General features: G+C 48.7%; 1 protein-coding gene across 1 annotated transcript; it reads right to left on the bottom strand.

The window, feature by feature from the left end:
- Positions 1-36: 36 nt before the first annotated feature.
- On the bottom strand, positions 37-24,323 carry atp1a2a (ATPase Na+/K+ transporting subunit alpha 2a). The gene is made up of 23 exons (XM_069188429.1): positions 24,066-24,323; positions 18,088-18,183; positions 17,899-17,958; positions 16,366-16,569; positions 15,277-15,390; positions 14,215-14,349; positions 13,589-13,706; positions 12,051-12,319; positions 11,114-11,312; positions 9,879-9,988; positions 9,348-9,482; positions 8,264-8,453; positions 7,602-7,777; positions 6,922-7,058; positions 6,600-6,750; positions 5,958-6,126; positions 5,364-5,518; positions 4,565-4,688; positions 4,101-4,246; positions 2,888-3,018; positions 2,343-2,444; positions 626-717; positions 37-246 (listed from the first exon to the last, which is right to left on the bottom strand). The coding sequence occupies exons 1-23, from the start codon at positions 24,075-24,077 to the stop codon at positions 218-220; spliced, it is 3,054 nt and encodes a 1,017-aa protein (XP_069044530.1). The 5' UTR covers positions 24,078-24,323; the 3' UTR covers positions 37-217.
- Between the last annotated feature and the right edge of the window lie 1,469 nt (positions 24,324-25,792).

Raw genomic sequence — 25,792 nt, 5'->3', positions numbered from 1 at the left:
ATTTTTCCTTGATGGGGAGAAACAAAGCGCAGTCAGTTTGTATTTAGAGCATTTTATTTGGTGTCTGAATGAGAGACAACTTCAGTCTGATGTATATAAAAGAAGCCCTTTGTACACTCATTTAGATTGAAGATAACACTTCAGGTAAAATGTTTTTTTTTCCATGCCAGCTAATATTTTAGTGCGCACACTGCTGACATCTTGAATTGATCTTCAGTTAGTAGTACGTCTCTTTTTCAACCCAGCCTGTTGAGAAAGGAATTGGATAAGGAGAGGGCAACTCGACTCCTTAATACAAACTAGGGTGGATCTGTTAGAGCACTTAAGCATTTCTAGATGCGAAATATTTTATTTTAAAAGACAACCGTAATTTAGTTATTTTTAAAATGTTAATTTCTGTGGTGACTTCAGTGCAGATTTGGCTCATCTTATCAAGGTATTTAAAAACTATCTTAGAATCTGAACTGTATATTCTATTTCTCCAGTAACTTGGGGGGCTGCTGTGTCAGCACTTAATGACCCAATTAAACCAATTGTCTCAACTGGAGCGTTTCTATGAAAAAGAAATCAAGCGTCTTCTAGAACTCTTCTAGAATCAACATGGTGAATCAGAATGAAAACATACCCCCGGGATTCCTTCGGAGTATGAGCTTCCTGATCTCGTCGTAAATGAAGATGAGGAGACTGTAGGGGAAGGCACAGAACCACCAGGTGATTCTGAAATGGAGAAAGATTTAATCCCGTCAAATATTAGTATATGCACCTGAGCAGTTGTCTTCACCTGAAGGTAATCACAGGCACGTCTGAGTCTGCATTGTAGCAGCGCTCCTCCCTATGAAGTTGATAACTGGGAGAGTGCCCCATTCCTAATGAAAATGGAGAATATTGGCATACCCACTTTACTAAACAGGAGGAAAATTTTTACCAGCGAACAGCCCCAAGAATACTTGAGAACGTGCAAACTGGGGTGTCAAGATCCAAGAGCGCCGCAGACATACCTCCCAAGTTATTTTCCTTTTCATACCTTACCAGTTTGGAATCGCTAGTCATTTTAGTGGCTTGGTTTCAAAGTTCCCTCTGTACCACAAAGGGAGAACGAAGGCCAATGATAACTCATATCTCACACGGCCACTTGTCGATAGCATTGGTCAGTTGAAACATCTCGGCTCCATACTGCTTTACAGGAGAGTTGGCAGCAATTGGACAAGTAGCATGTCTCGCGCTGACTTCACAGTAGGCTCTGAAAGAAGAACCACAAAGCCCACCCAGCCCTGGGAGTGCTTGACTAATTGTAGACAACCACCTGGGCAATCACAGGCCTGTCACGTTAAAGCAACAGTGGTTGGATCACAGTGGTCATCACCAGTGTCTTTTTGTGTACCAAAGTGCAGCGCATCTTGAATGGGTTTCACTGTCAGTCTCTGGTTGGCAAGTTTGCTGAGTGGCTTTTTCTTAATGAAATCATCCACTTGCAGCTACCTTAAAGTACGCATTGATATGGGACAGCAGAATGGTAATATAGAAAGTGCCATCAGATAACCAAAGTTTCACAACCAAATAAACGACACTTTCATGTAATAGTGTTTAACGTCATTACAGTGAATGTTTCGGTTTTACTCAGTTTGATTCAGTTGAGTATTTCAGATGCCTAGCAGTTACAAAGTAATGTTTTGGTACTTGTTGTCCAATTTCTGTTAGACGCAAGACATCTCTGTGCAACGGAAAGCTGGTATAATATAGTGAATTTCCGATCTGTTCAGGAAGTGGGAGTATGGCTTTTCAATTATTGTGTTCATTTTATCAATAAGATTTTATTATGAAATTTCTTACACTTAGCACTTTTCTGGACTCTCCACGCAGAGCTCTTTACAGATCATGGGGATCCCCTCCACCCCCACCCCCACCAGTGTGTCACCCCCAGGAGAGCAGAGTGATGAAGCGAGTTCAGAGATGGGGGTTATTAGGAGGCCATGATGGGTAAAGACCAGGGGAAAATTTGGCCAGGACACCAGGGTGACACCCCTCCTCTTTTCGAGAGACACCCTGGGATTTTTAATGACCACAGAGAGTCGGGATCTCAGTTTTACTTCTCATCGGAAGGACGGCACCTGTTTACAGTAGAGTGTCCCCGTCACTATACTGGGGCATCAGGACCCCCACAGACCGCAGGGTGAGCGCCCCCTACTGGCCCCACTAACACCTCTTCCAGGAGCAGCCTCAGCTTTCCCAGGAGTCTCCTATCCAGGTACTGGCCAGGCTCTCACTGCTGAGCTCCAGTGGGCTCAGTCAATGAACACTCACAGCAGCGTATGTTGGGGAGGAGGGAGATGGCGAAATCATACTTGAGCGGGTACATGCGCAGAGCGATATCCATCCCGGGGCAGTAGGAGAGAAAAGCCGCCAGCGCCGTCTCTTCAAACAGCCCGAAGATCAGGATCCGATTCCTGAAACCCAGAGAGTGGCAAAAATTGGCTCTCTTTTACGTAAATGTGAAACCACTCTCTTGTGTTCTTTTTTCCTACAAGTGGCCATAATAAATAAATCGCACGGTGCCCATGGGGGGCCAGATGTTTCCTGCGAACAGCAGCAGAAAACCAACTGGCCCTGAAAGCTCTGTAGAGCTAACCCAAACCCTGATGCTGAGATTGCTCAAGACATAGGCTTCGGCCACACTAGCAAATTGTTGTTTGTGGTTTGTACCAAGCTTTCAGCCTTATGATAACTTCTGAAACAAAAATACCCTTAACGCTATCCAGTCATCTATCCATCAGATCATCCATTCATCCATCCATCCACATCTCCTGGGCCAATTTTGTACTCTGGACGTTTCGAGTGGTTTCTGAAAAGGCAGCCGTAGAGTACAGGAGTTTTCACCCGCATTGCTTACTTCATGCCCTGTTGAAAGACGGAGTTCCTGCGAGTCTTGCAGATGATGAGGTCGGCCCACTGCACCACCACGATGCTAGAGAAGAAGGCCGTGTGGCAGGTGAATTCCACGATCTTGCGCTGCTCGTAGGTCTGTGGTGAAAGGGGAGTTATTATAACGTCTAGTTAAAATTCAAACTGAATTAAAAACTACCCATCCCAGTTAACATGGCCGTGCTTGTGATCCTTGCGTTTAACCAAGGAAATGGGGCGAAAAATCAGTCACATGACTTTGGGGGCCGAGTTTAGAAAGATTAACCTATCGGCAACAAAGCAAACTTTCCTCAGATGCATGATCATGGAGATGATGCCACTACTCTTTCCTCCTTCTTGAATGGAATCTTTCAGCAAAGCTGTCCTATCTCGGTGTTCTTTGGATCGAGAAACTTGCTGGTTCTCAGTTTTCTGCTCAGACGCTATGACTGAGAGTGCGGTAGGTTTGATGTGAGACTGGGCTAAAAAAAATGAAAGAAGCCTGGTTCTGGAGCAGCAGTGACTCCTCGGTTACATTGTCGGCACTGGCTGTCGTCGCCACTGCTGTAGAACTGTAATAGAATGTCAGCAGAGGTTTTCTCATTCACTCAGTAAGGTCTTTATTCATATTGCAATATGGGAAAAAGCCATCACCCGTCTGTGCAGAGAAGTGAAGGCTGATTCAAAAGCAAGCAGGGAGAGCCCTTGTTTTATATCTTTTTTTAAGCTGATGCAACACTTCAAGGACAGGCAGTAATTTTCCATTCCTTATAGGTTTCTGCTTTAAGCAACGAAGAGCAGTTATTCAAATAGTTTCTCATACTCCCTTCTTCAAGCAGCAGAGATAGACATTATTAAAACATCCCGTGCCCTTGACGAGCTGGGTGCTGTCACACTTTGTTCTAAGTATTCGGCTGCTTCTGCAGCACAGCTCTGTCCGTAAACAACATTTTTAGGATAAAAAACTTTTTCTCAGTATCTTTCCATTACGCTCTTCATTTTGTATATAAAGCTACTGAACTGTATACACAAAGGGTTGCAATCCTGGTCATGAAGGTTGAGTGTGGCTGCAGGTTTTCTAGATCTCCTTAAAGCACCGGCATCTGAAGAGCTGGCTGGATTAGAGGAGGGTGTTGTTTCAGTGACTCTCACGGCTCCCGGTCCCTGCCCACTCGCTTGCCCCCCCCCGGCTCCTGACTCACCCACTCCTGCCCGTAGCTATCCTCCACATCGTTCCTGCTGCGGTCGTCCCATTCAAGACGAATCCCCAGGAGCCTCGAGGGCAAGAAGCCGTTCTCCGCCAGGATCACGAAGTAGGTGAAGAAGCCACCCAGAGCCTGAATCATTCCTGGGCAGAGGGGTCGGAAGATATCTTTCACTATTTACAGTTATCAGAGTGGAGGCGAATCTCTTTGGTTAGCGTAGGACAGACCTTGAAAGCACTGCAACGACGCAGCAGGAGCGGTCGTACACTAAGCCCTTCCAGTCTTTTACGTTGTGGGTCTAGCGGATGCGCCAATTTCTAAACAAACCGAGCAAATTGGCTGGCCCACTGCACCAGTAGGACCCAGGAGACTCGGCGCAGGAAAAGAGGCTGCCGTCTGGCTCAACGGTCCGAAGATGAGTGAGCAGGAGCGTGAGTTGAGTAAGCAAGGTCTGTCCTCACCGATTTGCCCGTAGGCCATGCTGATGAGCCGTTCGTTGACCAGTTTGTCCGTCCTGGGGTTGCGGGGCTGTCTCTTCATGATGTCGCTCTCTGCTGCCTCGTACGCCAGGGAAATGGCCGGGACCTGTGAAGCGTGTGATTTGTCGATGACGAGAAAACAGAACACGCTCCGGGGGGCAGGAAGTGAAAGCTCACAGTGCTTTTTCATGAGCTCAGTCTCATGTCTCATGTTTTGATATAGGCTCCTGTACAAATCTTAGTAATCACTAAAAAAAAATCACTATGGTAAAAAATGGGGACGAATTCTCATGCAGGCGTAGGGGTAATTGTAATTTCATAGTATTGGCTTTAAAAACACTCACAGTTCTAAAATTTGAAATATTCTGATCGCTACACAAGTAGTGCCCAATCTGTACATACAAGTCCATTAGCTTGTTTCAGTAAAGCATTAATAAAGTGTAATTTTTTTCTGGACAACAAACATCTTAAGTAGACTTCGAATGAACATCCTCCCACGTTGGAGTGAATTGGTGAGTTGGTGCGCCCGGAAGTGGAACTTGAGTATTAATATACCCATAATGCCTCAGTGCACTGGCAGGCAAGTATAATCTCTCCCTTAATCAAAAGGTTAAAACTTGAAAAGTAGGCTTAGATTAACCTTAATCAGAATTTTGGTTGGACAAATAAAGGAAGAGTATTATGGTACATCTGCCCTGCACTCCTGTTTCGGAAAAGGAATCCCATGTTAAGAGGTGTAGGGGAGAATATGTACAGTTGTGCAATGTTGCCTCATACCCACCATGTCAGTGCCCAGGTCAATGCACAGGATAGTGACGGTGCCCAGGGGCAAGGGGATGTTGGCGATGATGAAGAGCAGGAAGGGAGTGATCTCTGGGATGTTGCTGGTCAGAGTGTAGGCAATGGACTTCTTCAGGTTGTCAAAAATCAGGCGACCTGTGTTGAGCCACAGTAACGTCAGTACCTGCTTTCTCGTTTCTGGAGTTGGACCAGCGGGTGTGAACGTCACTTTTATGAGGGACTACAAACTGTCGACGAAATGTCTTTTGAATCTGGCTGCATAATACTTCAAAAGGTCAATCAATCTTGGAAAATTTCGCCCTCTTGTGAAAAGAAAATGAACCGCATGGTACAGTAAGTAAGCGAACTGAGGAAAATTGCTTTATGTTAAAATTTATGTTAAAATCATTTCTCTCTCTCTTTGCAAAACCCGGAAAAAGTGCGCAGGGTAAAAATGGGAAAATGGGAATGCCAAAAGGGTTAAGTAATGATTTTACAATTTTGCTGAGGCAGGAGTGTCTTTGCCTTCGGTGATCTGAATTCAAGGGTGCATTGTGGACATCTGGGAGACGGACTCCGAGATGCCTTCGCATACCTTCCTCCACTCCGGTGACGATGGAGGCGAAGTTGTCATCGAGGAGGATCATGTCGGCGGCCTGCTTGGAGACGTCCGACCCGGCGATGCCCATGGCCACCCCGATGTCGGCCTTCTTCAGGGCTGGGGAGTCGTTGACGCCGTCTCCTGTGACGGCCACAATCGCCCCCTGCCGACACGGATAAGGAACATCTTCTAATTGGCAGCAGAACCAGCATTTCAGACATGAAACCTATATAGACAGCTCATCCATGCAGCGGTTTCCTGTATGGACACAGTTTCAACAAACTACACATTTGCACTTTATGTACCCTGTACCTTCTCAGACATGTCTATGTCTACACTGTCTATAGCATTGTCTTGTCAGTGCCTTGTCTGTATTTGCACCGTAGACCTGGAGAACGATATCTCGCTCCTCTGTATACTTGTATATGGCTGGAATGACAAATGAACTTGAACTTGATTTAGTGCATAGCTGCTGACCCTGACCTGGCAAGCATTAGTATTTAAGTGTGTCCGAAAGCACCTTTCAAATCAATACCATATATCTCTAATCCAGAACTTGCTCCCAGGTTTAAGATATTTGATTTTGGTTGTTAACTGGAAGTTGTCGATAGCAAAAAAAGCCTGTCAAGCCCCCACCTGTCTCTGGCAGCCTTCTACGATGATGAGCTTCTGCTGAGGAGAAGTGCGAGCGAAGACAATCTCCGTGTGGTTCTTCAAGATGTCATCCAGGTACTCAGCGCTCATGTCCTTCAGATCAGAGCCATGGACCACACACGCCTTAGCATCCCTGCAAAGATAACAAAGCTTCTAGCTGAAAGGTGCGCAGGTTTGGCCCCAGACAGCCCTCCCCTCCTCTTTGCTATGTAAAAACCCGCAGCCAGATCCTGCTGTCAGCTGAAAACCAGCAGATATTTACAAACGAGAGGAAACGAGGCCTGGTCCAATGCCCTGGTCTCACCTCGGGTCGACTTGCGACAGAGGAATGTTCAGCCTGTCGGCGATGTCTTCCACCGTCTCATTCCCTTCTGAAATGATGCCCACCCCCTTGGCGATGGCCTTCGCAGTGATGGGGTGGTCCCCGGTTACCATGATTACCTGTCAACAAGAGCCACGGCGACGACACGCGCTCAGATCAGCACTGCCTGGTGTTTTCATCGACAAAGGGTTGGGGCTGCCTGCAAGGAAGTCAACTCGCAGACCGCTCAAGCTCTCGATTGGCCAGGTTTGATCAATACTCGCCTTGAGTGAGCCCTCGGATTAATAAAACTTGAGATTAAGGCGATGGAGCCATTCCCCATTCCCCATTGATGTTTCTATTTTATAGTCGTTTTTTATCATGATCTACAGAGAGGAAAGCTAAGCCTCCAAATTGTGTAGATGCTGATGAATTAGGTCATTAAACATAGAAGTGGAATAAAACCTCTGAGGGTATTGAAGGTATTGAAGACCTGGAATTGCATGTCACGGGTTTAGAAGAACAAATCGCAGATGCTCTTCCAATGATTAACCTAACCCCAACAGGTTAGCAAGCTGGGTCCAGCTGCTGGGCGTAAATTTGGACTGGAAGAGTCAGCGACTGCAGGGCTCGGCGAGTCGGGTTCGCGCGGCAGCGGCAGAGGCGGTGGTTGTCACCCGGACCTTGATCCCCGCGCTGCGGCACTTGCCCACCGCGTCTGGCACGGCTGCTCTCGGGGGGTCGATCATGGACATCAGCCCCACGAAGCACAGGTCCTCCGTCGGGAAGTTCACGTCTTCCGTGTCGAACCTGAACCCACGCGGGAACTTGTCCGGGCTGAGGTGATAGTGACAGAACCCTGTACGGCACGGAAAAAGAGGAAGGAAGCAGCATTGATCATGCAGTGGGAGATAAAATTGCTATTGCACGGTTTTAAAGATATCATTTCCCATAATTTTCCATAATTCAAACTACTTTTGTAATTCAAGAAAGGCGATGGGTTGATATAAATGATCTGTATATCTAATGTAAATGTAGCATGTAGTTTCTTGCCAGTGGTATTATTTTGCTTTGATCTGAATCTTTAACATTAATATATAAAAGAGCATTAGATACACAACTGTCATGGAGTCAGAGGAGGAATTGTCACAAGAGACACCTGTGTTGCACATTGCTACCCAGGCAAGAACTAACAATGTGTGTCTCTACTTCTTTTCTGCTGGTTCAAAACACGTGAAGCATTTGCTCTGTCATGTGTTCCAATGATACTTTTCTGAAAACTTCTGGCATATGAAAGTACTTTTCAGAAATAACATGCTTGCCAAATAACCCTTTGTGTCCTCACCCAGTACCCTCTCTCCCAGTCCTCCCAGTTCCATGTAGGCGTTTTGGAAGGCATCCTTCATGTCCTCATCGAGTGGGACCTCCTGACCCTGAATCAGGATGGTGGAGCAGCGGTCCAAGATCCTTTCGGGGGCTCCTTTCATCACCAGGATGTGTCCTTTGGGGTTATCCTGGAATTCGTGAATGGAGAGCTGCAAGAGGGACGGAGAGGAAGTTTAACAACAGATGAGCTGCAGGTGGTCAAGACACACCAGGAGTCCTCGCTAACTTCCCACCCTGCGAATACTAAATCCCACCCTTGTCAAAGCATTCCTGTTTTGCTTCATCGTTAACTGTTTTCGATTATTTTAATAAGCATTCCCAAAGTCTGAAGCTGGGGCCGCGTGGTGATACAGGGGTTCGCATTCCTGCCTTGCAGTGCTGGTGCTCTGGGCTCAGTTCCAGACCTGGAGAGCTGCCTGCATGAAGGTTGGATGTTCTGACCTCGTGTTCACATGGGTTTCCTCCGGTTGCTCCAGTTTCCCCCAACGGTCCAAATTGCTCTTAGCCAACTGGCTTCTGGGAAAAATCGGCCCTGGTGTGAGTGTGTTTGTGTCTGTGTGTTCCCTGCGACAGACGGGCAATCTGTCCAGGGTATATCTTGCCTTGCGCCTCTTGTTTGCTGGGATTGGCGCCAGCTACCCCGCAACCCTCAACTGTTAAGGTGTGGTTAGAAAATGGAGGGATTGATGGATGGACAAAGCTGAAATTAAAGCTGGTTCGCACCTTCCGAGAACGTAGTTTCCCAGGCCTGTGGGTAGGTCATCCGAATAACTCAAGCGAGTAAATCTGAGCTGGGCTTAAGACAAGGCAATGGGATTGCAGCCCTTGAGCGTTATTTGCTGTAGGACTCTTTATTTTCTCAGAAGATACGGCTGAGGTCAGGAGTGAGACTGCTACAAGATGTCATAAAGGGGTTGGTGAAAAGAGGGGCTCGGGTGTGTGGGGCACGGTCTTTACAAAGGCAGTGATGGGGGGTCCTTACTGCATGTGATTACTGCCCGTGACCCCGCCGCCTCTTTCCTGCCTGATGACTGTGTGCTGACCTGGTACTTGTTGGTCGAGTTGAAGGGGATCTCAGCCACTTTGGGGTTGTCGTCCCTCATCTTCCGCACCGAGCCACAGGACAGCTCGATGCACTTCAGCAGGGCGGACTCGGAGGCGTCCCCGGCGGTGTCCCTCTGCAAGAAACGGCCGCAATTCAGAGGACCGCTCTTCAAGGGCCGATGTCTGGGACCTGAAAAGATCTCAACCCTCCGGGGTAAGATCTCAAAAGCCTACCGTTGACCTTCACAGAGAGACCTTTTAAGGAGCCTCTAGCAAACGGCTTTCAATTTTTAAGAAGTAGGTTGATTATAACGAATAGTTAGTGTGCAGACACTATTTTTTGCTTCTGAACTGCAGTTGTGGCCGCAACTATGAATGTATTCCCGTGTGAAAGAGAGCAAATCATTTAATATTTACAAGGAATCAATTTGATCATAAAGTAAGAGGTTATCCTGGCCCCCCACTCCTCCGCTAGACGATTTCCCACCCGAAACTCGGCGACACTTACGTGTTCCAGCAGGCAAACGCACCTTTAGTATCAGCACGTTCTCTTGACCTGGTTTGAAGGTGGCTCGGTTGCAAAGACCAGAGATGTGAGCCAGAGCCGTCCAGGTCGGCGAGCTCTTGTCAAAGGTTGAGCCTACAGGGGAAAGACAGAGGCAGGGTTCTGGGTCAGAACATATCAAACTGGGTTTGCATCTCCGCGAGTCTACTGGTCTCACACTGCCCCCTCACTCCCCAGTAATGCCCTAAACTGCCCCACACAGCCCCACACTGCCCCACACTGTCCCACACTGTCCCACACTGTCCCACACTGTCCCACACTGCCCAAAACATAGGTTTGAACATATCAAACTAGGTTCGCATCTCCGCAAAACACCAATCAAATAAAGTGGAAATGGACCACACTGACACCAGTGTACCCAGATGTAATGTCCTAAATGCTGTGCATTAAGTGATGCTGGGTTAACAAAAGGACACAGCCAGTGTAAAATAACTGAGCAATTACCCCTTATGAGTATAGCTAGGTTTATAACAAGGGGAGCAGACAGAACACATGAGTTTCTACCAACTACCAGGACCTTCTAGAGATATATAGTTTATATAGTATATTTTATATTATGTGCAGGGAAACGCTATTGGAAGACTTCACTATTAATAATAAGAATCCTAACATTTATTAGGGAGCGCTTTTCTGGCCACTCCACTCAAAGTGCTTTACAGGTAATGCAGAATCCCACTTCCACCACCAGTGTGTCCCCCCCCACCTGGATGAAGCTCCAGTCTGCTCACACACAGCAGCTCTCAGTGGGGAGGAGAGCAGAGTGATGAAGCCAGTTCAGAGATGGGGATTATTAGGAGGCCATGATGGGTAAAGGCCAGGGGGAAATTTGGTAAGGAAATCAAGGTAACAACCCTACTCTTTTTGAAAGATGCACTGGGGGTTTATAATAACCATGAACAGTCAGGTGTCTTTGGACATTTATGTCCCACCTGGAGGTGTCCCTGTCACTATACTGGGGCATTAGGACCCACGCAGACTGCAGGGTGAGCGCCCCCTACTGGCCCCACTAACACCTCTTCCAGCAGCAGCCTCAGCTTTCCCAGGAGTCTCCCATCCAGGTACTGGCCAGGCTCACACTGCTGGGCTCCAGTGGCCTGTCAGCTGTAGCTGCAGAGTGATAAAGCTGCTGGCTCTTAAATGCTTTTTTTTCTGCTCGTTGTCATGTGGCATCCCTTCACAGCTCCCATGGCAATCAGCTACCTGATTGGTCCTCTGTGGTGTCCGCCTCATAGATTTGATTGTCGAACCACATGTGGGCGACGGTCATCCTGTTCTGTGTGAGGGTGCCCGTCTTGTCAGAGCAGATGGTGGAGGTGGAGCCCAGCGTCTCCACAGCCTCCAGGTTCTTCACCAGACAGTTCTTGCGAGCCATGCGCTTGGCCGTTAGCGTCAGACACACCTGTCCGTCGGGGATGAAAAGACTCAAATTTCAGGAGCCACATGTGAACTCCCCATGGAGCCCTTATCTCTGGCCAGGTTAAGCTGCAGGACCCCATGACAAACCTTAACTGTCACGTACAGTCACTATGAAAGTCATAGCTTTCATAGGAACAAGTAAAGGTTTATTCCCATGCTGAAAGGAAAAGAAAAGAGACACAATGTTTCGGCTGTGGAGCCTTCTTCAGGTGTCACCACACAGGCTCCACAGTTGAAACACTGTGTGTCTTTTCTTTTCTGCACAGAATAAATCTTCACCTGTTCCTGTGAAGCCTACGCATGCTGTCACAGCTCCCCACTCAACAAGCTTCTGTAGGTCTTTCTTGCTTCTGATCAGACAATAAACTGAATGTACGTACAGGTCTTGGCCACAAGGGGGAGACAGTTTATTATCATTCCAACTGATGGATGGATTGTGAACGTTAAGCCTGTACTTGCTATACTTAGGTCAGCGGACTTTTCGGTGATCTAGTTGGACATCTACTGCAGCTGATGTGAGCTAATAATTTTTACAATCACTTGGAATAATGCAGCAAGCTCAACGTTAAACAGTGCATCGCAAGGCAGGCAGAAGGTTTGTCCTTCTCACTTGTAGAATTGCACTTAAGCCGATATTTTCTCCTTCATGCAAGCCGGCAAGAAAAAAGATTTAGCTCCTTTCTAAAGGCAGCGGTGCGGGAAGGGAAATGGTTCTGCTCACGGTCACAGTTGCCAGAAGCCCCTCGGGCACGTTGGCCACGATGATCCCGATGAGGAAGATGACGGCCTCCAGCCACGAGTACCCCAGGATGAGGGACAGGGCGAAGAAGCTCACGCCCAGGAAGACGGCGACGCCCGTGATGATGTGGATGAAGTGCTCGATCTCCATGGAGATCGGGGTGCGCCCCACCTCCAGCCCGGAGGCAAGCGTGGCGATGCGGCCCATGACCGTGCGGTCCCCGGTCGCGATCACGATTCCCCGGGCTGTGCCTGGCGGGTCGGGGAGGGAGGCGGTCAGACTGCAGAAACCCCACCCAGCCCTGGCCGCTCCTCACTGGTTCTAAGACGTGGGCATTCTTCAAGAGGCAACCCTTCAGCTCCCTTTCTCCTAGAGCCCTTTGCATTTGCAACATGATTAACAGTAAGATCAGATCACTTTAGTGGCCATATACTGTACAATTTCTTGCATCAGGAATTTGTCTTTTCACAGACCCCAGCTTGCTCTCCATGAGACACACAGACAGGGAGAGAAGCTGGAGGTCAGAGCACAGGGTCAGCCATTTATACGGCGCCCCTGGAGCAGCTGGGGTTAAGGGCCTTGCTCAGGGGCCCAACGGAGTAGGATTGCTCTGCCAGCCGCAGGATTTGAACCGGCAACCTTCCAGCCACAGGCTCAGATCCTGAGCCACAGTGCCACTGCTCCGCCCTGTGGAGGGGTATGCATGCCCAGTCGGCATTTTTAACTGAGCCTTTCAGTTTTCTTGTCTAAGCCCTGAGCTCCATATACAGTGGATTAAAACTTTTTAAAAGTCAAGTGCCGCTCCTCCCCCCTTCCCTGTGAGTACAATCCCACTATGGCAAAGGAATGCTTGTTCTTGGCAAGCTCTGGGCTTCTGTGGGCAGATCAACCCTGACAGCGAAGTTATAAATACTGGAGTTGCGCGGAGCGCAGGAGGTGTGCGCTTGGCACGGTCTCTTGTGATCAACAGGGGGGAAAAGGAGTTTTCCACTGGCGTTAAAAACAGCTGCAGACGACGAGCGTCGTGGCGAAATGCAATTGACCGGTAGATTGCAATGGCTGCTTTGTTTTCATCAAATGGGGTTTGTGACGACAGCTCAGGAGGGGTGACGACAGCCAAGTTCAATCAGACTCGGCCGTCAGTATCAACTATCACTTCTCATATCCTCTCCTAAAACTACGTGATCCCCATCTCTCCCTTCGCGTACGTCTTTTGCATCCCACCTCCACCCCATCTCCACCTCTGCAGCTGCCCCTGGGTCACTCCTCCCTCTGCCTGGGGGTCCCGGCCTCCTCGTCCTCTGGCCAGCAGCTCAGCCTTCAGCCAAGCGGGTTAAGCCAAATTATCACTCCATAATCATTTCATGACGATTGATTCTTGGGTTTTGTTATTCCTAGTGAATAGGTTTAGCAACCGCAAAAAACCTCTTCCACCCCCCACCCCCCCCCCCCCACACACACACTGCTCCCCTGTAGAGGAAGAAAGAAATCTCTGGATGCAATATGTTGTTGAAGTTTACCTTCCACGCAGTTGGTGGAGAAGAAGGCGATGTTCCTTGTTTCCAGGGGGTTGTCGTGAGTGTATTCAGGGGATCGGGTCTGAGGCTCGGATTCGCCGGTCAAGGAGGAATTATCCACCTGAAATGGACCAGACTACGTCATGGCTGCAGGTGACTCAGTCTGCTGTCTACCAGTACCTTCGCATCCATCCGTGTGCTTGTCTGCCCTTTTCAAGAGAGCCATGCTTGACTTTGGATGATACAAATTGCGCCAGAATTGTGGCCACTGGTCCTATTTTAGGTATCCTTCCCCACTTAGACTTAGCTTTCCCCCACTGGCTATGAAGAAGACAAAGATAAAGGCCTAAAGTCAGAGATTTTAGAACCAACTATCATAATCATGCTAAAATGCAAATCCTTCCATCCATGAATCCATCGTCTAATCCAATACAGGTTACAGGCTACAGTAGCTGGAGTCCAGCAAGGGCACAAGACAGGATACGCCTTTGATGGAATGCCATTGCGGGGGGCACACAGACACAGTCACGCACTCACTCACACCAGGGCCAAGTTTCCCTGGCGCCAATTCACCTACCGGTATGTCTGTGGACTGTGGGAGGAAAACAGACCCAATAACAAAATTTGACCTTGCAGCCATGTGAAGAGATGATCCGAAGGTCAGCTGGGATCCGGTCTCCACCCTTGATCTCGACTAGGTCCCCCAGAACCACTTCTTCTGCATTGATCTGAAGCTTCTCTCCGTCCCGGATTACCAGGGCTTGCTGGGGTACCAGAACAGCATGGGTTAGCCGATTGGCATTTATTTATTTTTTTGCTCCTGTTGCTGAATGCAGCACAGTACATTCATCTTTCTGATGGCATCATGAGAAAAGCAATTGAACCTACTGACTGATCCAGCCGTCTGAGACATTGGCTTGCTCGTAAATGTCAAGCTCAGCTCCAGACCACGCAAGGGTTAAGAATGTTTCGGCCTAACTCTTGCGTTTGTTTTCGGAACAGATTGCTTGGCTGTTAGGGAGAGAGTCAATGTGTGAGACTGAAACAGATCCCTCACTGTTAAACTATTCAGAGAAGATATTTTCCAGAGCGCATTGTTCTTTGTTATAAATATCATCAGTATAATGGAGAGGTACTTGGCTCGGCTGCAGAATTTGAATAGTTTCCATTAAATCCCAAGGAAAAGTTTGTTTACTCTCCCGCTTGTACTTGAAGCTCTGTTTGAAGGATTTGCTAATGTGTCAGATAAGTACATATGGAAGATGAAAGATCAGGAAAACGCTTCCCCCCGGAAAATAATCATGAACACAAATGCATACAAGACAAGATTAAGCAATGATCTTCGAGAGCTGCAAAAATGAATGCATCAATTCCCATTGTCTTATAATACTCATGCTGACCTTTGGAAAACTACACAGACCCATCAATTAAATCTGCTTTCCTATTGCATCTCTTGAGCAAAGCATCCATCACAAAGCACTGTCAACTACAATGCCAGAAACAATTCACCTACAACAGAAGAAGCTATAAAACAGTGCAAACACATAAAAAACTACATACTGTCTCCAGAAAAGGAACAGCTGCAAAACTAAATATATTTCACAGATCCCCATACATGGAAATTTTCATACATAAGGATGAATGGCATTAACGTAACAATAGCTGTCCAGGGACAAAGCAGTGCCAGATACCTGAGGCACCATGTTCTTGAAGGAGTCCATGATCCGGGAGCTCTTGGCTTCCTGGTAGTAGGAGAAACAGCCCGTGATGATGACGACGGCCGCTAGCACCACCCCCAGGTACAGCTGAAACAGAGCGGACAATGGCAAAGTCAACCAATATTGACCTCCGGACACTAAATAACCACTGGTCACGACTGGTGACCGGATTTCAAACCAAGAAAACAGCACGACGAACAGGAGAAGAAATTGCCACTCCCTTTGACACACACCTCCTCGAGCCCAGTCAGTTCGGTATCGGTCAGTGCTAGGAAAGAGCATTGCATCGCCTGAGCATGATCATTCCAAACTCCTGAGTCGTGAAAGCTGGATCCTATATTTCCCGTTCACCTGATCGGGTTTGTAGTTCATTTTTAATTGAAATTGCCTCCACCACTTAAACCTTGGATTTTGGACCCTGAAACTCCCTCGGGCGTCGTCAGATTTTTCCACAAGGTGGATGCGAGGGTGTGCTCTGCAACTTCAAACGTGGAAGTTCACAAAAACGAACCACTTTCAGCGATCTTAACGGGGGAAACCAGGACAGTTAAGAAGCAGCATCTCCCTTCCTGAGTTTGGTCAAGTTTCACCTTTGACCTCCCCCCTGCCTCATCGGTCACACTGATCATCGAAATGGAGCCGAGGAGGAGAGGCGTGTGAACTCCTTTCTTTGAGGAAGTGAGTCCCGGAGCAGGACGGAACCACGGCTGAAGTTGTTCTCCGCCAGCCGTGACCATTTTCGAAAGGGAAAGAGCAGCACCGCACACGCCACAGAAGAAACGTTCGACTTCCGAGCGCCGCCGTGTGGAAGGGGCTCCCGAGAGGCCCCCGAGGCCGTTGCTGGGTGGTAACCAAACCAAACAAGCCGCCGGGGCACCGTTTGTGAACTGGATCCTAAATATTCCAGCGGCTCCGTGATATTCCGGCTCAGCTCCCCCGAGTGGGGATGCCAGTGAGTATTACTTTAAGGGACATGGCAGCGGGTGGGCTCGGCCTTATCAGGGAGGGGGGAGTCTGTGTCTATTAATAGGACCCTCGGAGAGGACGACTGGTTGGGCTCACGTTGTCGTTGGCCGGCTCATCCTCCATGGCCGCCTGAATGCTGTAGGCCAGGAAGCAGAGGATGGCCCCGATCCACAGCAGGATGGAGAAGCCCCCGAAAAGCTGCCGGCAGAACTTCACCCATTCCGGGGTGGTGGGGGGCGGGGTGAGAGCGTTGGGGCCGTCCCGGGCCAGGATCTCCACGGCCTGGGCGGTGGTAAACCCCTTCAGAGAAGAACAGTAGAAACAGGCCGTTAGACGGGGCACAGTATATCCTCGTGCGAAGATCACGGCTGTTCGCGCAGGAGGGGCCGTGGTTCAACGTGAGCTGTGTCACTGGCAGGGTAAATCCAGAGTACGAACATGGAAGAGCTGAGGGTGTGCCTTGGCCTGCAAATTTACCGCGGTGCGGTTTTGTGGTGGAATTGGGCAGGGGGTGGTTGACATGAGAAATTTCAATTCAGGTCCTCTCAGGCAAAGAGGTGTCAAAGCTGTCTAAGACTGCATATGAAAAGTGCGTATATAATTGTAAAATACTAGGGGAACAAACGGGAATTTGTGCCTGTGATGTAAGGCTGAATAATGGTGGTTTCTATGTAAAATGGTTTTGTTTTGTTCTCTAAAATTAAAAATTAAAAAAAGAAAAGCTCAGCGCATCTGAGGCAGCTGTTTTAATCGATGTCGTCTGGTGCTCATTTCAGCTCAGTGTTGTAGGTCACAAAACGGTACCCTTGACCATTCACAATGGACACAGGGAACTTCCCCAAGTGCAGCTGTATAGAAATATATCTCACGCTTCTCAGTATTGTCCTATTTTTACATACAGAAATCACTGAATTTTCTATGACAACTTACAACAAACACTGGGATCTTGAGAAACTCCCTTATCATTGAGGAGAGAAGCTCTTACAGGCTGGTGCTCGACTGCTACTCTTTCGCCACTGTATGCAATAGAGGTCATTTACAGGTACATCACAGACAGTTGGGAGTGTTGTAAATCTGTCTCATGAATATAGTAACTCACACCAAGCACATTTTATTTTGTGATAATCTGAAAGTCCTCTGGCCTTCTTTATTTATCAAACGTCCAGGATATCTACAGTACTCAGTTAGATGTCGTAAGAAGGCCAGGTCTATTCTCAAGGCTCCCAGTCATCCTCCTCCTACCATCTGGTTGCTGGTTCATATCTGCGGCCGGCAGAGGAATCCTACTCCGTTGGGCCCCTGAGCAAGGCCCTTCACCCCAGCTGCTCCAGGGGTGCTGTATAAATGACTGACCCTGTGCTCTGACCCCCAGCTTCACTCCCTGTCTATGTGTCTCATGGAGAGCAAGCTGGGGTCTGTGAAAAGACAAATTCCTGATGCAAGAAATTGTACAGTATATGGCCACTAAAGTGATCTGATCTGATCTTACTGTTAATCATGTTGCAAAAGCAAAGGGCTCTAGGGCCCTGTCTGTGTGTCTCATGGAGAGCAAGCTGGGGTCTCTGAAAAGACAAATTCCTAATGCAAGAGATTGTATAGGGCCAATAAAGTGATCTTCTCTTATCTTACCCGAGACAGATCCACTCCATATCTTCTGCCCAGCTCATCCAGGGTTATTCTGTGGTCGTCCTGTAAGAAAACGGAGAAGTGTTTATCTCCTTCGATCGGACCTATGGATGTGGAGCAAGGCGTACGAGGAGCCACGAGGGGATGGTCAGAGAAGCAGAGGTTTCAGGAACACCAAGCGGAAGGCCTCACCAGCGACACCTCTTTCTTCAGTTCATCCAGGTCCTTCTCCTTCTGCTTCTTCTTCTTGTCCCGCCCGTTCTGGTTCGGGGTGTGATCGCGGCCCCTCTGATTGCAGGAGCGGCCGTCAGTCCCCACGGGGTTTGTTGCGAAGGGAAGAAAAAGAGAAGAAAAGGCCAAGAGGAGAGTCAGGGGGAGCAGGGTGAAAAGGGGCCGTCTACGGTGACTTGGCCACTGCACCTGCCCAAATACCAATCATCTGCTGTACTTTACTCAGCGTGCATCCTAATACAGAACCTACTGCCTTTGAAATGCAGTTCCCGTGCTGCTACAGCTAACTGTGTCCAGTGAAGTTGACTCAATAGAGAAAATAATGTCAATGAAACAGCATAAGGAGGCAGCGTTAACATACTGGAATAATACATACAAATTGACACACAATCAATAATAGTGACAATCACACCTGAAGAAGGCTCCGCGACCGAAACGTTGTGTTTTCTTTCTTCTTTTTTTTCAGCAGGGAATAAACCTATTACTTGTTCCTTTGCAGCCTACTTGCTGACGCAGCTCCCCACCTGAACTACTACAATCTGATCATTATTGTGGTGGCTCTGTGGCTAAGGATCTGCAGCCAAGAGACCTGCCTTGCGAGGGTGGAGGGCTGGAGACCCACCCTGTTTTATTTCAATTGATCCGTCAGCAATGAAGATAATCAATAAAAAATATATTAATAAATAAAATCATACGTAATATTAATTATATAGTGATTATAACTGTAATAAGTATATGTCAGGAATATTATGACATTTACAAATATATACGTAAGACATTAATAAATATTTAAGTAATATAATTATATTGTAACGCAACGGGGGCTCAGGTGGGCGCCCTTGCCGCATCCGGTCGGCCCCATCCCGACTGGAGGCTCGAACCCGGGACTTCCGCGTCTCTCTGCAGCGACCTAGCCCCGTGAGCTAAAGAGAGATCTCTCAACAGCCCAGTAGCTGTGGTCCTGCTATCACAGGGAAGGGCGGTGACATCACCTGCTCTGGTACGCCGGCTCTTACACAGTGCCTGTCGGCCGTAAGCGTTACAATATTATGGACCTAGTGTAAATTCAGGCTGAATGCTCTTTCTTTTGTGACACTTTATATTGTGTTCTATTGATATCGCGGTCAACGCCCTTAGACCACACTTTGTCGATTCTTTCTCAGGATTCAGTCTTACGGGATAAAAAATAATAATAATAATTGTAAAAAGTATTAATGAATCAACTGGCCTAACTTTTGCACATGCCACCTTCGCTGTTGTTTTTTTTTCAATCGGTGAAATCCAGCAAATAAATAGCACTTGTGCATTAAAACGGACGGAAATGCGTGTTCGTTCCCTGCGGAGGTTGTGTTAACGTCTTTTCACTTGGAGATTCTGTGAAACATGCAGTTGAAAACTTTTAAACACCACTGTATACTTTTCAGTGGCTTTTTGTAAAACTGCGACATCTGTGACAGCGTGGGCAGACAAGTTTCTTTCAACCACATTTAATTAGCTCAGTTGTCACTTCTTGAAGCGCGCGAGCTTCCGTTCTCGCCATCGTTTTTGGTTGTGTTTTTTTGTTTGTGGCATTTTCGTCAAAAAAACAAAACATTCCTGCTCGGCTGTCGGTTGTGTTTCCTGACGAAGATGAAAAACGAGACCGCGGGTGTTTTCCTTGCGCTCCGCGCGGCGCAGAAACGAAGCTAGAGAGACAACAAGTCCTTGAGCCCTTGATAATAAAAAACACCCCCCGGCTGTAAGCAAGCCCCCAGGTTACCTTTGACCTCCCAGTGTCACCAGCAAAACAAACACTCCTTCCTCAACAACAGCAGAGGAGTTACCGAGTGTGTGTTCAGAGATGCTGGGATTATTTATAGCCCCTTAACAGATATCTATCTCAACACACCACCTACTCATCTTTCCTCACATTTAAAACTGATACTATAGACTTCATCTCAGCGGACCTCAAAAACACACGTTTTTATGAACGAGATGCTAAATATGATCTCAGCTCTCCCCATCCACCCATCGCCCCCTCTGCTACAGACTGGGACTCTGGCCTGCAGGAGTGTGGCCTGGCAGATAAGGCATCAGGCACGGTTTTGAAAGACAGGAGGCACTTCTGCACATACGCGCTCTTCCTGCAAAAGTGGACCCGCCCACCGTTCTCCATAACCCATTATCTATTACAGGGAAGTTCATTTAAAGGCTGAAACCAGGAGGCAGTGTATTTTATCCACAAGAGCTTGTGGGAGGCTGTGGGAACTGCTCTGAAAGGCTGGGCTGTTCCCGGTATCACTGAGCTATCAGCAATCAAGCTCTCTAGATGGGCTGAGCGTTTGTCGTTATTTTTTTTACATTCTTGTGCCCCGCCCGTGGCGTCTCAGCAAACTCCCTGGCCGATTTGGCTGGGTGGCTCAGATTACAGCAGCTGCCAGAGACAGAGTGACGCGCTGCAGGGAAGCATTAACTCCTTCTCTCCAGTTTCGCACGAAGCAGCCCACACATCAGACACTCACGACATTTGTGTGTGTGTGTGTGGAGTTTAAAAGCGAATTGAAAATAAGATCTGAAAGCGAGTTATGAAAAGGTCTGAATGAAGGCCCATTCACAAGATTGAGAACATCATCAAGGGTTCAGTGATAAGCGTGTAGTTATATCTTAGCTCAATCACAATCCTAAAAGAGCCTCCCCCCCCCCTTATCTGCTCAGCTCCTGCGCGAATGTGAAACTTTCCGAGCCGTTCCTGATGCCTGTGTTCCCTCGTTGCGATAGATACAGTAACCATTGTGCGCAACAGCTGCAGTCACTTAGGAGTTATCAGTCAGCTATAATCCCCAGTCGCTGGTAGCAGTTAATTCAGTTCTCGCCACCTGCTGACCTCTGCAATATGCCATCACGGGCCAATAGAGGACTCCGGGCAACGTTTTCCGGACGGATTTAAAAAAGGATCTGCCGGAGCAAGCAAGCAACAAGCCCGGGATACAGGGATTTCGGGCACAGTGTGGCGCGCCAGCGGGTCCCGGAATCTCCGCCCCGCCCACCTCGGAATTTGAGAAGGCGAAACAGATGACAGAGCGAGTCAGTGGGAACGCTGGTTCTGCAAGCTGCTCCGAGTCCCGGATAAACTGCTCTGGAATTCAATCCTGGGACCGAACACCACCGGTGTTGACAGTGGCCAGTGAACCAGCCTGAATTTAAACACGAAAGAAGGCAGATTTGGGCTTTAGTGAGATGCAATACAAATGCAGTAGTGTCACACAAACTCCACTAAGCTTAATGTGTGACTACTTGTCATTTAGGCAAGAGGGGGTGTCCTGGCCAAATTTCCCCCTGGTCTTTACCCATCATGGCCTCCTAATAACCCCCATCTCTGAACTGGCTTCATCACTCTGCTCTCCTCCCCACTGAGAGCTGCTGTGTGTGAGCAGACTGGAGCTTCATCCAGGTGGGGGGACACACTGGTGGGGGTGGAGGGGATTGGAGGGTCCAGAAGAGCGCTAAGGAATCATTCTTTTTCTACGCTGACTGATAAGATGAGACTGTGCATAAGTCGTGCTCACAAGCTCTACTTGTGACTACTTGTCATTTACAGACAGGTGTGGGAATAATTACTGTGCCTGAACGCAGGCGCTCACCTATGAGCTGAGACTGAACGTCACCGTCCGTTGCTGTCTTTGCAAGATTATTTCCATTCTTTCTTGCCAGTTTCGGGCGGCACAACATACCGCAACCTGACTTCCTGAAAAGAAAGGGTGACGTCTTCATTCAAGCTCTAGAACTTCCGTCTCTTCGTAAAAATGCCGGGTGCAAGTGTGGGAGACCACCGTCTGCTCCTCGTACGACGGGCATTACGTAAACTGTGATTGCACACGTGCGGGTGCCAGCTTCTCCGCATGAGGAGCTGTTTTCCCTGACGTGACGTCACATGACGGTGACGTCATCACCCCACCCCCCCCCGCCCCACGCGTAGCAGGGACCTCAGCTGCCTGGGCTGGGGGAGGTCTCCTTTAGCTCATGCGGCAGGTTCCCTGTTGCGTTACACTGGAGACCCGGGTTCGCACCCCCAGGTGTTGCGGGAGGAAACGGGCGGGCAGAGAGCACGAGCCCGCGCGGAACGGCGACGGTCACAATGAGAGTCGAGCGTCGGGTGATGAGGCTGGAAGATCCCCCACACGCAGGGGTCAAGAGTCCAGACGCTCGAAGAGTAACCCCAGAGATCACTCCCACTCTTCAATCTCTGAGTTTGTTGCCTACGAAGATGTCGTTCGCGACTTTTCGCGGCTCGGCCTAGTCTCAGTTCAGTTCCTTTGCCGTCTGCACAAGTGCGATGAGACGCTTATCTGCATGTGCGCTCCGACAGCAAGACATGAAGGAGACGGCACACGTTAACACAGAACAGCTGTAGCAACACCAGCAAAGTTGGATATCACACGACTTGAATGCCAGTCAGCACAGGCAGTACGCAACTAGAAACATCAGAGAGGTCAAGTCGAGAGGTAGAGGTCGAATTCAATAATCTGACAGCGTGTGTGAAGAAACTGTCTCTAAAGCTGGAGGGAAGTGCCTTTAAAATGCCTTTAATCTGACTCCATCATCCATCAATAAGCTCCTCTGTCTTATGACCCCTCTGGACTCTGTCCAGCTGAGGCCGGTCCTGTGCTCACTGTACCCAGGACTAAATCTTGGACTTTTGGTGACCATGCCTTTTCTGTAGCTGCTTCCTCTAACTCTTCGAGAGAGAAACGCACTGATTCTTTTCAAATCTAAACACAAAAGTCACCTTTCTGCCAGGGGCTACGACCATTGTACGACTTGTTTGGTCTTGTTTCATTGTTTTGTACTTTTCAGTGTACACTTTTTTATTTCCTTTGTGTTCTTCTTGATCAGTGTGTACACTTCTGTTCGGAGGGGTGCTTTATACATAAACAGTAATATTGTTAGCGGATCAGGCAGCGCCATGGACCAGACACGGACATGTTTAAATGAAGGATCATGGAGAAGAGCTTGGCCCCAGTGCAGGAGCTTTCCAGTTTCAACTGCACGACCGAGAGACGCTTCTCGTACTTTGCAGAGCTCATTTCGGCTGGACGTGAGAGGAAGAGGAGCCCCCATTTCTTTAAATAGTTCAGGATCAGGGCACCAGGCATCTCCCTAAACCTTCAGTACTGTACAAACTTGGTCACATATACATTCAGTCATCTGCTGATTTTAATTTTATCAGGCCTGTCAATTAAGAGCCTGTTCCCGTTCACAACAAGCACCTTAGGAACACAGCAGGGAGTTGCACTGGAGCCGTCTCAGTGAAGAGCCTTCCTCGGGGGTTCAACAACAGCATCCCATCCAGGATTTGAACCCACAACCCCCTCGCTGAAGAGGCACAGCTACCCCGGCTCGCTAATGGAAAACATGATACAGCCGCCCCGTCAAATAACTCCAAGGGCAAGTCTGAATGTGCCCTAAGGTTGAAGACGCTGAGCCATTTGAATAACTTTGAGGTGTCTGAAAGATGTGGCAGATGTGGCAGATCTAAATAACACAGCAGATGTACAAAATACTACATTGGGCTGCTTCTTCAGGACTAAAATGTCAAGTTGAAGAACTACGGGGAAACTTTTAAAGCCTTTTCGCCTTCGAGGGCAAAATTAGATCTCCCCTTTTCTGAGGTGAAATTCCGCAGCCGCCCTGAAGTGGCAAAAGCTACACAGCTCGAATTTTGCCTCTCCCCCTCCTCAACCGCCTGTAAAGCCCCGCTTCACAAACCAACTGTTTCTCCCCCAGTGGGTGCATTTCACAGCCTCCTGAGCGTCGACGCTTCCCCAATCAATTTCCCACGTCCTCCCCCCCCCCCCCCCCCACTCCAAAAGTGGTTATCCCCGAGCCCGCGACAAACACGTGGGCGTCGCGGCGGATTAAAACTACGTTCCCGAAAAGAAGGTGGCCAGCTGCCCACTCACCTCTTTGCCCATCTCGTCCTGCTGTGTAGGAGCCCTGAGCCGACCTGCTGTGTTGCTTGTGCAGAAGAGCCGGGCAGAAAGGGGGGTCTCTGGTGAGCCGCGGTGAGGGTGACCAGTGGGCCGGGAGCTTCGTGGGAGTCTGCTAACCTTTGAGGAGAAGTGCTCAGTGCGCCCGGCAGTCCTGAGTCACAGCTAATCATATCTCTCACACATGGAGGAATCCAGTTGCTTTTTTTGGCCTTGACACCCCTCCCTCCCGCGCGCAGACACGCCACCCCGTCGCTGTCTGTTTGCTGCTGGGAAACAGGACCCAGGCTCCTCTGCAGAGCCCTTGCATGTGACTCTCACATACCCCCCACATAACTCCCCCACCCTCCACACTCCACACTGCTGCAGAAACAGCTGCAACGAAAGGCACAAGAGACACAGTCCCAGGGCCCAGCCGCACCTTGTGAAGAGAGGAGAGAAAGACAGCCCCTGCTTGTGTCCGAGCGCCCGCCCAGATCCGGGGGTCTCAGAGGGGGGTTGTGCCATCAAGCGATGCTTGCAGGTTTTAGGGATACGGGATGGAAACTGTGCTCCCCAGCGTTTACAGTGAACTGAATGGGAAATTCTATTTTTTGGCTGGATACAGGTTGGTTATGCTGGGGACGAACAGTCCCAGGAGACTGGGTTACGGTTGGAAAATGAAGTGGGATTCATTTAGGACAGAGACTAGGAAACCTGTCTTTACTCCAAGAGTGGTAGGTGCCTGGGACAGGTTTGCCAGCCAGGTGACTGAGGCACAAACTCTGAGGTACCTCTAAGAACCGGTGGGAGGAAATTGTAGATTCACTCAGCTATTGTCACGCCTTCTGTAGCCAGAGGGCACTCCTTCTCGGTCCTGTCTCTCATTTCCGGTTATTTGCTGTCCTTCCGGTGTTTCTCGCACTCTGGGACTATATATTTCCGGGTCTTGCATCTCAGCATTGATGTTCGGATGTCCTGAGACCCGCCTAGCACCAGGTTGCCCCACGTCCGCTACCTGAGGGCATAGGTTTCTATACGGCATTCCTGAACTCTTTGCACTAACGAGCCCGGGCCTTTTTCCCGTTCCTCCGCTACGGATCTGGGTCTTTTTCCGCTCTCCTGCCTCTCCACGGTTCGTCCCGTTTTCAGACATCTGTGACAGCTATGAAACCAGCTTGATTTTTTTTAATTATTACTGAATTTTATTTATTATGATCAATTACCGAACTGCCTGTCCTTGAGCTCAATTAATGATTTGGTTTCTTGAAACAGATGATTAAATTCACCTCTGAAAGCTGTTGCACTGGAGCTCTCCAGGAACAGGTGAGGGGACATGATCATAGCTGGGGCTGCTCAGCTCTCCTTTGCCACAGTGACTGGAAATGCAGACACAGTGCTTTCCCTTATCTTTGCCCTTACGTAATCCCTATGATTTAAGGGTGGTGCACAAAGCCTCTTATCACATTGACTTCCAAATTTCGATTGGAGCGAAAGGGAGTCCATATTTAAGACCTACGACGTCCTGTAATTCCAGCCCAGGACGCTTGGGCTAGGTTGTGCAATGGTGGATTGTTAGAGGTTGCTGGTTGTCCTCTCAGCCTCTGTGCAATAACTGGGAGCAGGGCTCCCAACCCGCAAGACCCAGGACTGCAAGCTCCTGGAGCCTTCCTGCGCTTGAGGAATCTGCCTGTCATGAAAACCTGGAGTAGAAGTTAAAC

This window comes from Lepisosteus oculatus, chromosome 4, assembly GCF_040954835.1.
Source record: "Lepisosteus oculatus isolate fLepOcu1 chromosome 4, fLepOcu1.hap2, whole genome shotgun sequence".
Taxonomy (NCBI): domain Eukaryota; kingdom Metazoa; phylum Chordata; class Actinopteri; order Semionotiformes; family Lepisosteidae; genus Lepisosteus; species Lepisosteus oculatus.
Note: the sequence above shows the minus strand (reverse complement) of the source record. Positions and strands in the feature narration are given on the sequence as shown.

Bases quoted from the DNA above. Each gene is read 5' to 3' on its own strand.
- atp1a2a (XM_069188429.1), bottom strand. The intron at 6,751-6,921 runs GTGAGACCAGGG...TTATCTTTGCAG, and splicing joins CTGTCGCAAGTCGACCCGAG to GGATGCTAAGGCGTGTGTGG. The intron at 3,019-4,100 runs GTGAGTCAGGAG...CTTTCACCACAG, and splicing joins ATAGCTACGGGCAGGAGTGG to ACCTACGAGCAGCGCAAGAT.